At 41.3% G+C, this 14,444-nt stretch overlaps 1 protein-coding gene across 1 annotated transcript in view; it reads left to right on the top strand.

The window, feature by feature from the left end:
- LOC129106012 (low-density lipoprotein receptor-related protein 1-like) overlaps window positions 1-14,444 on the top strand; it is an 86,245-nt gene that overhangs the window by 40,105 nt on the left and 31,696 nt on the right. Inside the window, exons 9-24 of the mRNA XM_054617308.1 lie at window positions 1,334-1,523; window positions 1,637-1,780; window positions 3,082-3,318; window positions 3,866-4,046; window positions 5,069-5,291; window positions 5,905-6,094; window positions 6,213-6,338; window positions 7,583-7,723; window positions 8,136-8,261; window positions 8,353-8,469; window positions 8,573-8,653; window positions 9,635-9,802; window positions 11,083-11,265; window positions 11,355-11,552; window positions 11,702-11,947; window positions 12,810-13,007. Coding sequence (XP_054473283.1) covers window positions 1,334-1,523; window positions 1,637-1,780; window positions 3,082-3,318; window positions 3,866-4,046; window positions 5,069-5,291; window positions 5,905-6,094; window positions 6,213-6,338; window positions 7,583-7,723; window positions 8,136-8,261; window positions 8,353-8,469; window positions 8,573-8,653; window positions 9,635-9,802; window positions 11,083-11,265; window positions 11,355-11,552; window positions 11,702-11,947; window positions 12,810-13,007 — 2,749 coding nt within the window. The remainder of the gene's footprint in view (window positions 1-1,333; window positions 1,524-1,636; window positions 1,781-3,081; window positions 3,319-3,865; window positions 4,047-5,068; window positions 5,292-5,904; window positions 6,095-6,212; window positions 6,339-7,582; window positions 7,724-8,135; window positions 8,262-8,352; window positions 8,470-8,572; window positions 8,654-9,634; window positions 9,803-11,082; window positions 11,266-11,354; window positions 11,553-11,701; window positions 11,948-12,809; window positions 13,008-14,444) is intronic.

Below are 14,444 nucleotides of genomic sequence, written 5' to 3'. Positions count from 1 at the left end.
ATCATGTACCGCAACATGTTTGTTTTTTTCTTGTCATGGCTAGCATTGGTCTGTTTTTTCTTGGCTGGATCTGTGAGTAAAGTTGACATAGTGCACATAGTGCATCATTTTTCCTGACAGTGTGATGCTAATCTGAATCCATGCACTGTAAAACCTCAGTGGACATTGCCCTTCAGCCTACGACAATAACCCTTTTTATCTTTCTGACTGTGTCTCTCTGTGGCCCAGTGGGCTCCACGCAGCCTGAGAGAGACCACAGTGCCATCTCAGGTTTTATGCTGCTGCTGCTGACACAGCCTCTCGGGGCACTGAGTCACTGGCCTATGTTTGTCCAGATCCGAAAGTGTTTGCCTAGCTTTTCTTCCTGATTTTGTCAGATAAAAGCTAGTTTGTCTATGAGTTCTGACTATTTTGGGCAGTGGAAGTTTTGCTGGTTCCTCTCAGTCACTGCTGCTACTTCATCATTTTATAATACATTTTGTGCCATGGAAAATAATAGTTTCTGAACCAAAGGGAGGTGGCTGTTAAAATTGTGTATCAGAACATGTCAAAGAGACGGTAAACAGATTTATCACCGCTTTACATCACACTACATGGTTTATTAAACTAAACTCAACAATTTAAACATGACCCCTCTTTCATCCTACATTACCAGAAACACTCACTCACTGAAATAAAACTAACCATGCAGAAACAAATCCTAAAGAAAATCTCTGAAACATGGAGGATATTTCAAACATGGTAGAGGCGCAATAATAGACTCTGAGGTTTCCAGATATAGGAAATAATGGACTTACTGAAGTAAAATGCCACGCCACATTGAATCATGGTTCATTATTTTCGTATACATGAGGGCACCTCATCATGTATTACTGCTTGCATAAAGACAAGATACTGTATTAAGGTGAGGCAGGAGTGGGCTTTAGGAACGTTTGCACATCCAGAGGCAAAAAATCTATGAAAAATATATCTTTTTTTAAATTCTCACCAAACTGAAACACAAAATTGTATTTTTGCCTACACAGCCTTCATCAGAGCATATAAAGCTCTCTACAAGCACACGAAATACGGCACTGGTACAGTATTTCTGTTGAAGCACTTATTTATCTTATTGTCATGGGGCACAGCAAACCAGTGACTGTGTAACTGTCAGTAAAAGTCTTTAATGGAAAAACTGAGTTCTTAGCCAGACTACATGTATAGTTAATAAGTAATTTGAGTAAAGCACTCAACTGGGATTTAGAGTACATTGGATTCAGTACCATCTCCCTCTCTTTTACGCTTTCCATTAACCCTCCCATCGTCTCCCCACTTTCCATTTTCTCTCTTTAAGATCGAGCATCTGTACGGTCTGACCGTGTTTGAAAATTACCTGTATGCCACCAACTCAGACAACGCTAACATGCAGCCTAAAACCAGTGTGATCAGGGTCAACCGCTTCAACAGCACAGACTACCAAGTTGTGACCAGGGTGGACAAGGGAGGAGCGCTGCACGTCTACCACCAGAGACGCCAGCCTCCAGGTAGACTACACACACAAACACACACGCACACTTTCATATCATATGATATCATCTGAATATAGTATTAATGCTTCTTGTTTTGTGACTTTATTGTCCACCTTCTTGGTGTCCAGTACGTAGCCATGCATGTGAGGTGGACCAGTTTGGGAAGGCTGGAGGATGCTCGGACATCTGTCTGCTGGGGAACGGCCACAAGACCCGAACCTGCCGCTGTCGCTCCGGATTCAGCTTGGGCAGTGATGGCAAGTCCTGCAAAAGTGAGTCGGACTATAAGTGTAATAGAAATACAATTACATTTCAGCGGCTGCAAATCAACAAATGAACTAACTAGGTATAACTAGCTCAAGTAATTCGAACAAGAAACAACAATATGATTTAATAAATATGTAAATATTGAGCAGGCTGTAACACAACTGACTACTAGAAAGCAATCTTATAATCGAAGAACAAAATACAGTCATGACTTAGTAAGCAATCAAGGAAGAAAGCTCTGAACCGTCAGCTTAGCTAACAGAGCTAAAAGTACCATTTTAAATAAAAGATTTAAACTGATAAGGAACTATAAATAATACATCACACCTGCAATAGTTATATAGATGCAATGACTAATCAGTTGAAATTGTTAGCGCGAGGTAGCCTAATGGATACATCATTAAAATAGTCATCTGAAGGTAATGGTTAAAAGTGGTAGTAGTAAAAAACTGAACCAAACCTTCCTCAACATTGACAGTTAAGATGAACAATAACATTTTTGTAACAATAATTTATTTTGTACAATTTAAAGTATTAAATATCAGTTTAAAAGTTGGCCACATTTGTGACATGGCTGGTTGTGTCATTGAGCCCATCGAGCTGTGGAGGTACATCTGAGAAAAGGGTTGGGAACCACTGCACTGTAGCACACTGTAGATTCAGCACAAATGTGTACGTGCACCCAGCATAACTGTAAGTATTAAGTCAGGAGCCACAGTGCTTCAGTTTTATAGACCTAAAGCCAAGGGCAGCCAAGGTTGGACCAGGGATGTGGTTCTCCCCTGGGCAATAGACTGGGAAAGGCAATAGACAGCTACAAAGTAGCTGAGCAACACATAACTTAGTCTGACTCTCCAGCTCTCTGCTGACCTCCCCTTAAAGCTGTTAGCCTGATTCAGCTTGCTGAGAGAAGTGTTTTGAAATTACATCAACCAATAATAGCATTATATTGATCTGCCTCCTGACAATAGACAACAAAATTAATATAAGTAAAGGCGACCTTCTCCCCCTCCCCCTCCTCCCCCTCTCCTTTCCTCTGCCTGTCAATTGAGATCACTTAATTTTCATTTAGGGCTTTTGCTGATCTAGCACATTGTTTACGTGTTTAATCAATAAACATTAATTCTTGGAAAAAAACTGTTATGAGTCAGCATCAATTTTTTTATTCTTTGTCAATAGAAAATGTTAAAGAACAGGATATAAGTGAAAGGGGTGAAAGAAGTTTAGTGTGAACTGCCTCTGTTGAATTGTGTTTATATAAATTCAGAACTTTTCTACAGACTTTTGTTTTCTTGTTTTGCTGCAGAACCCGAGCATGAGCTCTTCCTGGTCTACGGTAAAGGTCGCCCAGGTGTCATCAGGGGCATGGACATGAACGCCAAGGTTCCAGATGAATATATGATCCCCATAGAGAATCTGATGAACCCCAGAGCTCTGGACTTTCACTCTGAGAGCGAGTTCATTTACTTTGCCGACGCCACCAGCTACATCATCGGGCGACAGAAAATTGATGGAACAGAGAGAGATACCATTGTGAAGGAAGGTAGGCTAATGAAGGCTGATTTGAAAAACAAATGAGAAAGGATTATGAAAATTTTATTTCTTTCCTAAGTGATTTTTTTCCCATGTGACACTGGAAGCTACACATGTACACTCACGTTCAAATTATAAGGATTTTGGCTCTGGATCTGGCTGTAAAAGCAGGGCAAACCTTTTCACTTGAACAAAAAAATGCATGCAGGAGATTAAACACAGGTTTACAATATGTGATAATCAACCATAGGCTTTGAAAAATGTTCAGAATCTTGTTTACTGGTTTAACCCTGATATATCCAGGTTATCCCATTGAGTACAAGTGGACTACTTTCAAGTGTCTCCACAAATCTAAGTTTGCAAACATTTAAAAGTCTACCAATACTTTTTTTCATTGAGCTATATGAATCAGGAGGCAGCAATCCTGTATCAAACCAAGGCTGACATCAAAATATACAACATTTGTAAATCACTGTTTACACTTCTGTAAAGGCTGTGCAGCCAGTATTGGTTTTATTGCACTAGCAATAGAAACCAACAGTCTGTGTTTGTCCCAGGGATCCACACAGTCGAGGGCATAGCTGTGGACTGGATGGCTGACAACTTGTACTGGACAGATGACGGGCCTAAGAAAACCATCAGTGTGGCTCGGCTGGAAAAGGCTTCACAGACACGCAAAACCCTCATCGAAGGAAAAATGACTCACCCTCGAGCCATTGTAGTGGACCCTCTGCACGGGTAAGACAAAGAAATGGGGGGAGTGATGGAGTTGGATGTTTTTGTTCCAGAGAAAAATAATTAAAGATCATTGAACAAAGTTAGCAGTTGAGAGGTTATGGCAGCAGTTAAAACTATGCCAACTTTTTAGGTGGCAGTATGTATGATGCATGCATGTCTGTTTGTGCTTATTTGTGGTCAGGCAACATACGGTGAAGGATAATGATTGGTGGTCATTTCTGACGGCTCAAATGCTCGGTCACTCACCTCTCAGCAAAGTCTGGCCACTCTCTTTCTGTCTCAGTTTCACTTATCTCTTGTGTATGAGCTGTTTATTGATTTTATTTTACACCACTTGCATCACTTTTTCCCCCCTAGTCTCTGTCTCTTAACAATTTCCAGCAGAGAGCGTTTTATAATTTTCATCACATCCATGTTGTTGACCATTACCCTGAAATATAACGTCCCTTCTGATTTCACTTATCACGCGCTGTTTATTAAATCAGATGGAGCATTCTGTGCATTACATGGTAGATTTCCTCCCCAAGCTCATTAACAGACACCCATGTCTGTATCTTACTCTCTCAGATAGAGCTTAATCTTGCCGTTCATGGATGTGTCTTATTGATAATGACCTCCTGGGCTCTGAGAAGCGCAAGCTCATAAACAAGCACACACTTTTGGGATTGGTAGCGACGGGGTGATGTGTGTCCACACACTTCCCAGGGGAAAGGCACTCGCCTCCACTAATGCCCGTAATCAATCAGGCTCAGTGAGAAGAGGGAGGAGAAGGAGAAATTCACAGAAAGAAAAGGAAGAGAAACAGACAGATGGAAAAGGAAAGGGTTGTGTATAGTCTTGCGCAATGTTGTAGACACATTGCTCACACGCTATGGTGAGCCTAGAGCAGTTAAGGAAATTGACAGGTGCTTAAGTACCTGGTGGCAAACATTTATTTGCCTGTGGGCAAATCTTCTTAAAATTGCTGTGGAGATGCCTAACTGGATGCTCTTAACCCATGAGTTCACTTATTGCCTCCTCAGGTGGATGTACTGGACAGACTGGGAGGAAGACCCTAAGGAGAGCAAGAGAGGGAAAATTGAGCGGGCTTGGATGGACGGCTCCAACAGAAACGTGTTCCTGACCAGCAAAACAGTGCTATGGCCCAACGGTCTCAGTCTGGACATCCCTCAGGGCATCCTCTACTGGGTGGACGCTTACTATGACCGCATCGAAATGGTTTACCTAAACAGCTCCGAACGCAAGGTCAGCACTCGCTCACCATCATTAGGACTACTTTACTGCGGTCTAGAGGCAGCGTCGTTCACGGGTATCAAAGCGGAGGATTATTCTGACAGGGCAAGCTGTGAGCAAGCTACAGTAAAAATAAATGAGCTTTGCAGCAATGGAGGACTGTGGGTGGTCCATCACAATGCAGCTCATAGTCTCTGGGCCTGAGCCACTCCTTGTGGCTAAATTGATGATATTTTGTTTTCACTGGCCTTTCTGTTGTTATATTTTGGTTTGTTGGTGTTTTTTTAGGATTAAAGATTTCTAATGTTTAGGTTGACATAAAATCAATGAAATTTAAATATTTATTTGCATACTATGAATATCACAGAAAAATTATTTAGGGCCACATAGATTTATGGTATGCTTTATAGTACCACTAATGCTTTGACGCTTAATATTTAAAAAAATTTCGCCTAATTAACTCAAATTTTAACTGTTAAAATACCAAAAAAGTCGATTAAATCATATTTATTGTCCCCATGATTAATACAAACATGCTTTGGGCAATTATTCTGGATACAGAGTGCTTGAGTCTGTTTTTTTAAAAGCATACTTTGCCATCATGTTGCTTTTCTCACATCACCAGACGGTGTATGAAGGTCAGGAACTGAACCACGCCTTTGGTCTGTGCCACTATAAACACTTCTTGTTCTGGAACGAGTATCGGAGTGGCAGCATTTACAAGCTGGACACCACCACTGGCACCGCCACTCTGCTGCGCAATGAGAGACCACCCATCTTTGAAATCCGCATGTTCGACGCTCAGCAGCAGCAAGGTAACTGGAAATGCATTACAAATAGATAATTCATCTATAATCTAAGTTAATAAAATAAATTGTTATAGTACCTTATTGTACCTTATATTTCCGCACATTCATGTTTGTTCATCCACAGGCTCTAATAAGTGTCGTGTGTACAATGGCGGCTGCAGCAGTCTGTGTCTGGCGATACCAGAAGGCAGGCAGTGTGCCTGTGCAGAAGACCAAATACTAGACCCAGCTGACAACACCAGCTGCAAAGGTAAATTTTAACATGAATGCTTTGTTTGTGCTACTGAGTGTTTGTGAGACTGAAGGGTATTTCTCTTATTTTGTTCCGCTACATATACAAGGTTTTATTTCCAGTTTGTTGGACAAGATGACTCAAGCTGTGTGACTCTGACTGTGTGTCAAAAATATTTGAACAAATGTAGACATACAGGGGTTGGCCGCAACAACAGAAGCACCTGCATAATGTAACATAGCCCAATACAAACTTTGCACTAATTACTGTCTTTTTGAAGCCTAGAATAATGAATGTGTTTGTGGTATTTTGCCCAACCTCAAGTTGCTCAAGCATACAAATAAAATCCAATCCAATATAAACACCACAAAAGTCATAGCTGTGACCCAGTCTTAATGAATATCAAACATTAAAAGGCAAGAATCAAACAGAAAATCTGTACCCTGTATTACAGTTTTTTTGCCATGTCAGAAAAACAATCTCTAAACTAGGGCTTTCTTTTCACACAAAAACAAAACCAGATACTGAAAAAAAATATCTTTCAACTTCAAACACTATGAAGACTACTCAAAACTGTATTTTGCATCACAACTTAACACACAAGCACAAAACAAATATCTCTTTATTAGATGCCAAATGCACACTGATGTGCTAGGTATAAGACACTAATATATAGAGTCTCCTTTTTATTTGTAGCCCTCTGTAAATATACACTATCAACACAAATGCAATGGGGAACCAAACACATTTGTTTATTCACAATTCTCATATACACATAAGAGTATCAGACACAATTTCTTTAACTGAAGATGACATCAACCTAGTAACTGTATTGTACTGTTAACAAAATACTGTATTTAATTGTTCTAATTGGTTACAGGTGTTTTTACAGCTGCATTCTGGCTGCTGGTGATTGATAATTGATGGCAGAGTTTAGCAATCAACACACACAGGATTTTAGTTTTGAGTTATGTGTCTAGTAGAGATAACTGTGTAATATTTTGTTAAAAGTGTGTTATCGGTCAATGTGCTTATGGTTTATCATACCTTACTATGTAGATAAGATTATATGCAATTACTTGTCAGCTCAGCTTGAGTCTAGTGAAGGCGAGATGGATTTCCACTGATGGATATATACTTTTCTTCTAATTGCTCTTTTCCATGAACCGTCCACTTTTGGTCATCCAAAACTGTATTTTGCTTCTTGTAATCCAATTTAACATTCCTTTTATTCCTCCTTTCCTCTACTTCTCCTTCCACAGCCAACCCGTCCTATGTACCCCCTCCTCAGTGTCAGCCTGGGGAGTTTGCTTGTAAGAACAACCGCTGCATCCAAGAGCGCTGGAAGTGTGACGGAGACAACGACTGTCTGGACAACAGTGACGAGGCTCCTGAGCTGTGCCGTGAGTTACTGCACACACATAAACACAGACACAGACACTATCTAACATGGTTTCTAAACAGCTACCCGTCCTGGTGGTTCTGAGTCAGATTACCTTGGACAGTCTGAGTTTGTCTGGTGATACCAGAATGAAATGAGAATCTAGTGAGTTGCCTGTTTATAGGTGCCAATGTGTGTGTGTGTTTGTAGCAATTTCTATGGATCTGGAAAAGCTCTCTCTCTGCTTGTCCGTCTGTCCGTCTGTGCTTGGACTGCAGACATGTTCCCGTCCCAGACAAAACAAACGGCCGTCCAAAACATTTAAAATATTTGCTCTCTCCTTCACTCATTTGCAACTCTCATCTCTCCACTCTACTCCTTTTTTCTCTATTTTTCTTCTTCTTGATCTTCAATGCGTCTTTTCTTCTCTCCAGACCAGCACACCTGCCCTACAGACCGCTTTAAGTGCAAGAACAACCGCTGCATCCCTCTGCGTTGGCTGTGTGACGGGGACAATGACTGTGGGAACGATGAGGACGAATCCAACACCACCTGCTCAGGTACACGAGCAAGCATATTCACAGTTCCAAAATCTAACAGGCCTTTTTTAGTCGTTCACATGTGACATGAGCGCCACTGTTTTATCTTTAGCTCGTACCTGCCCGCCTAATCAGTACTCATGTGCCAGTGGGCGCTGCATCCCTATTTCCTGGACATGTGACCTGGACGATGACTGCGGTGACCGATCAGATGAACCTGCATCCTGTGGTTGGTCAACTTCAGTGATTCAGTCTTAAGCTGAATAATGATTTAAAGCTGTTATTAGAGGCTGTTTTAACCATGAATGTCTAAACTGCAGTTTTGTCCACAGCCTACCCCACATGTTTCCCCCTCACCCAGTTTACCTGCAACAACGGACGCTGCATCAACATAAACTGGCGCTGTGATAATGGTTAGTGTCTGTTCTCGCCTCTTCTTCTCCTGTAGGCCCGTTTACAGTGGCGACCACTTTCTTTCCTTTGTCACACGTTTGCTGTGCATGTTTTGCCACCATCCTCATATTGGCACACACTCTTCTTTTTGTCACCTTGTACGTTTGTGTGTTTTTAGCTTAACCGTTTCTGCTGTCTTTTGTTGTTCTGTGTTGTTGGTTTTGTTGTTCCGTGTTGTGCTGTTCGCCCACTCTGCTGTCTTCCGTTGGTTCTGTCTTTCAGAAAAGGATTGTGGGGACGGCTCTGATGAGTTGAATTGTCCAAACCTGACCGGTTAGTGCATAGATCAACATGCACCACAACAGCCATGATGCTAGCTTAGTTCTAAGACTAGTTCAGAATAAGTTAGGGCTGCTTTTCTGCATTGAACATGGCCACAAGCTGAGGCCAAGACTGCTGTCTTTCGTTTGCTGCAGTCTTCTGGACACAGGTTCAAAGCTATAATTATATTTGATATCTTGTAATGCATTACTCAGTCAAGCGAAAAGTGTAGTGAAATTAATAAAAGGATTTCATTCGGTATAGATTTAATGCCAGGCTGAATGATAAAAAAGTAGTTTAACCACAGAGTAAATTATGTTTACCTGATTACTATGAAATTAAATGCTGTGAAAAGCACAAAAAGTTTTTCATCAGGATGCCCTTTAACATTAATATGGGTATTAAAGTTATGACGCTCTGCTGCCAAGCTCAATGTATCAGTGCTTGGTACATTCCCTCATGGTGCATGGTCTGATCTATGCAGTTTCTGTCATTATTTACTCTCATCTCTCATACTCTATTTCATTTGTATTTCATTGTTTTCACTGTCACTGTGTTAATTTTGAAAAAAAGAAAAGCAATTACTTTCTGCATATTTATATTCATATTTTCCCTTTGAGGCAGTGGGCGCCTCATAATATGACAGAGTGGGTGTTGTTTGACTGTGTTTCGTTTTTCAGATAACGACTGCGGGGACAACAGCGATGAAGCAGGCTGTAGTCACTCCTGCTCCAGCGCTCAGTTCAAGTGTAACAGCGGCCGCTGCATCCCAGATTACTGGACCTGTGATGGAGATAATGACTGTGGAGACTACAGCGACGAGACACACGCAAACTGCACCAATCAGGGTCAGTATCTTAACCTGCCGATCAGCTGGGACAGTTAGGAACTCTTCAAATTAAAGTTTGTAAGATCTAGAAAATAAGGATTTAGAGTGATTTTTTTTTTTTCCCAATAGACCACCATGCTTGCAACAATGCTTTCCGTTTGCCCAGAAACTTAATATCAAAACTACAGTGGTCATTTTAGTCACACCTTTTTTATATCAATATGTCAAGAGATGTCAAGTCAAGTAAAAAATCATGCCTAAAGAATAAAAATAATACTTTTTCTGCAGTAATGTTTCTTGCCCACAGCCTTTACTTTCCGTCCTTGTTCATACAGCACACCTACAGGAGGATGCTATAACCTGTAATTAAGACAACTGAAATAGCTTAAATGTGTTCAGTATAAAATCTCTAAACACAGAACCCTGGTATGAATAATGGTGCATTAAACCACATCTCAGGTATTTCTGGCAAGATTACGTGATCATAAATATGAGTTTCTGCAGCTGATGGGACTCACCACAGTTGACTATTAATGCATGTTAATGGACTTTTTTTCAAGTGTCCCTTGGGTTCGTTATGCACACCTGGACATGAAAGTGCCTGAATAACCTGCATCTGATGCAATAAGTACACTGCATCTTGATTTCAAGAAGAACCTTTATGAGTTAGTCAATATTAAAAGCTGAAGCCTATGTTAAAAGCCACCCTTCACAAACAAAGTTGCCACCGGTCCTTTTCTAAACAGTATTCATGAAACTGCTTAAACAGGTGGTCGTAATTATCATGGATGGATGGTTGCATTGCCGCACTGTTTTGTCATTTATTCCCTGGACTGCACTAGGCACTAAAATCATAGCTAATATTTACAGTTTAGTCAGTAGATGAAACAGGTCCCTGGTACCTATTAGTCACATTGGCACATAATAACCCTCCCAAGTCGTTTAGTGAGTGATATAATAACTGTTAAGATATACCTACTTCTAATTATCTATTCAGTATTATGCTTGTGCTGTTAAGTGCAACATTGAAACAATAACAGAAATGATTCATTGGCAGCTGGTGTTTATGACTAAAGCAATGACCCTCAGAATGCAAACTTGAATCTGTTCAGTCTGTCCCGTTGCTAAGACTTGTTGCCATCCAGATTTCCAACAAACAGCTCATTAGTTTTTGTTTCCAGAGTCTTTTGATGCTGCACATTGTCTCTGCTAAAGGCTGTGTGTCCTAATTTGATTAATGCGGGCAAGAATTGAAGACAGTGTCACTTCAGAGTCCTAATGACATATTTCCTTCTACAGCAACGCGTCCCCCTGGAGGTTGTCACACAGATGAGTTCCAGTGTCGTATGGACGGCCTGTGCATCCCCCTGCGTTGGCGCTGCGACGGGGACACTGACTGCATGGACCTGAGCGACGAGAAGAACTGTGAGGGTGTCACGCACATGTGCGACCCAGCTGTCAAGTTTGGCTGCAGGGACTCGGGTATGGGGACAATACTTCCAAATGAAGGAGAAGTACATGAATTCAGTTTAAGAAGTTATTTTTTAAGTAACCCTGCCCTCTGTCCTCAGCTCGCTGTATCAGCAAAGCCTGGGTGTGCGACGGAGACAGCGACTGTGAGGACAACTCCGACGAGGACAACTGTGAGGCGCTGGTGTGTAAGCTCTCTCACCATGTGTGTGCCAACGACTCCACCATCTGCCTGCCTGCAGAAAAACTTTGTGATGGCACTGATGACTGCCCAGATGGCTCTGATGAGAAACTCTGCGGTAAGAGACAACAGTGCCCGGGCTGCGTTTCAGTACAGGGAACGCCATAACAGCAAGGAAAAGTCTGCATCTGAAAATCCTTTTAGGGATCACAGTTCTGTGTAGAAATCCCTTGTGTCAGGTCTTAACTGATTTTCTCTGTTCTACAGACCTGTGTTCACTGGACAATGGCGACTGCAGTCATAACTGCACAGTGGCCCCTGGCGAGGGGGTGATCTGTTCCTGCCCACTGGGTATGGAGTTAGGGCTCGACAACAAGACCTGTCAAATCCAGAGCTTCTGTGCCAAACACCTTAAGTGCAGTCAACGCTGCGAACAGCAGAAGTTCAGTGTGAAATGTTCTTGTTATGAAGGCTGGGAACTGGAGCCTGACATGGAGAACTGCAAGAGCACGGGTAAGGGGCCGAGGAAACGGTACAATAGGGGGAGATGGTGGGCGGGAAGGATCAGAGGAAGGCTGGAGACATCAGTTAAGAATTTTAACATTTGATTGAAGATAGCTGTACAGTTGAGGAGGAAGCTAGAGAAGTGACTGGTTTCTGTTCGGGTTCAAGACTGCAGAATCCAGAAATGTGGTGAGAGTTTGGAGTCAACTAAAGGAGAGGCCGCCCAAGCAGGAAACTGTGGTTAGACAAGACTCAGTATGCCAAAATGTGATACTCATTTGGACAATAGACGAGGCACTGGAGACAGAAAGGAGGAAGAGTTTAAATACTGTTTGCACAAGTATATCCGGCCATTGGTTTCCAGCTTTCCTTATTATTATTTTATGAAAAGACAGAATCTGAACTTTTAGAGAATAAAGCGACAAACAGATAAGCTTTTTGAGAGTTGGGGCAAGATGTTAAAAAGGGAAACTGCTCCGTCACAGTAAATCAGCTTGGAATTTTATCATCCACATATAGAATATAGTTCTCTCCCTGCAGCAACTTGCCAATGAGGCAACATGAATTTATAATTGTGCTTCTCACTGCCAGGTCTTAGAGGCTAGCCGCCAGCACCCTGTCATTCATCTGGCTGCCTGTTAGGTACAGATAACTCCTGCCTTACTTGCACTGTGGTTTAATTACCCAGGATTAGAGCCACTTTCAACACAGCCCCTCTGTCATTGGACAAGTCATTCACTGCAGTGAAACATGGCTGCGATGTTTTCCACCCTGTGGAACAAAGCTGCTCTGCAGTATTTTCATTAACAAGGGTTTTAACTCTTTATCATCTGCTTTGTTGTTAAATGATCTTTCTTGTTCATCCCCACAGATCCTTTCAAGCCCTTTATCATTTTCTCAAACCGCCACGAGATCCGCCGCATTGATCTGAATAAAGGAGAGTTCAGTGTGTTGGTACCAGGTCTGAGGAACACCATTGCCCTGGACTTCCATCTCAGCGAGAACTCCCTTTATTGGACCGATGTGGTGGAGGACAAAATCTATCGTGGGAAGCTGTCCGAGAATGGAGGTGAGCATTTTTACCCACAATCAATATGCTTAAAATAAAAAAAATTTTACCGTCTTGGATTAAATACACAGTACTTACAGATGATTTATGTTTTAATGTAAAGTGAAGGTCCACCTTCTGGATTTCCTCCAGAGCTTTCAGCCTCACCACGTTGTCTTTATCAGTGGATAGGGGGGGTTTATTTACATTTAATTAAGGCAACACCATCAGGTAAAGTGAAGATAGACATTTGGAGTATTGAACGTCTTAATTCCGAAAAAATGTCAGAAGCAAGTTACTGGACTTGGTTTCACTGGATGGGAGAGACTTTAATGAGTCATAACAGTTTAATCTCTAAATATGGTATTGCGCACTGGGAACATATATTGTAGTTCTGTTGAGGTAAACCATTTGTACTTTGAAATTTCAGTGATAGCTACTTTGTGGCGACTTAACTGTTTGTGACAATGCCTAGCAGGCAAGAATACAATATTTGGTAAACTATTACGTTTTTTTTGCATGTACAGCTGCACTGTCGGTGCTGGTTCTGTGGCTTCTTGTGAAAAGAAAATCAGATGTGGTTTCATAAAGGCCAGGCCAGTCAATCATGACCAGTGAGCATGACAAACAACGGCCTATCACCACCGCAGCAGTAATAACTGAGCAAATCATGTGTACAAGTCTGCACTTAAGTTGTGTTGCATTTATTTATTTATCTGTGCATGTAGTTGTTATGTGCCACTTTTCTTTTGCAAAGCTAATGGGCTACATACAGTGAGTGTGTGTTTTCATTACATCAGACAGGATAATGACTCATCTCAAATAATTAGCCCTGTCCCTCTGATTAGGGACCCAGTGGAAAATGAAAGGGATAGAAAGAGGCTGGAAAATGTGTCTCTTTAGCTCAGCAAGACACCCCATTTTTATTTAGTTTTTTCTCTAAAACTGTAGTTTCATATCCCCTGCTGAGAAACTAGTGTATTTATTTATGTTTTCACTTATCGTACTGACATGTGATTTCTTCCGAACATAGCTAACAATTTGATTAAAGGGATTACAGATTGTGATGCCATGTTAGCTTTGAATCCTAATAGCTTGATAACATTTCCATAATTTGTAAATACTTGAAGCAAAGCGGATCAGTGCTTTGGGTTACAGTGCAATCTCAAATGTTGCCATCAGCAAATCCAAGCCTTCCAAGCCTTTACCCATACATATTGAAATACTGTGTGAATTAATTAAGAAACCTAAGTGCCCCGGAGGAATGTTTATTTTACTGAATAGCAAGTTGAAATATGATTAGAGTTCTCTGGCAGTTTTGAACAAAGCCTTGTAATTCCTTCTATTCCACTATGTTGGATAGATTTCACAAACAATAAAAGGTGTACTGACATTCAGTTGAACTTGTCAAGGATAAAAACTCAATACTGTTTGAATTTCCATCGTAGTCCTCATTAG

The sequence above is a fragment of the Anoplopoma fimbria genome, chromosome 17 (assembly GCF_027596085.1).
Source record: "Anoplopoma fimbria isolate UVic2021 breed Golden Eagle Sablefish chromosome 17, Afim_UVic_2022, whole genome shotgun sequence".
Taxonomy (NCBI): domain Eukaryota; kingdom Metazoa; phylum Chordata; class Actinopteri; order Perciformes; family Anoplopomatidae; genus Anoplopoma; species Anoplopoma fimbria.
Note: the sequence above shows the minus strand (reverse complement) of the source record. Positions and strands in the feature narration are given on the sequence as shown.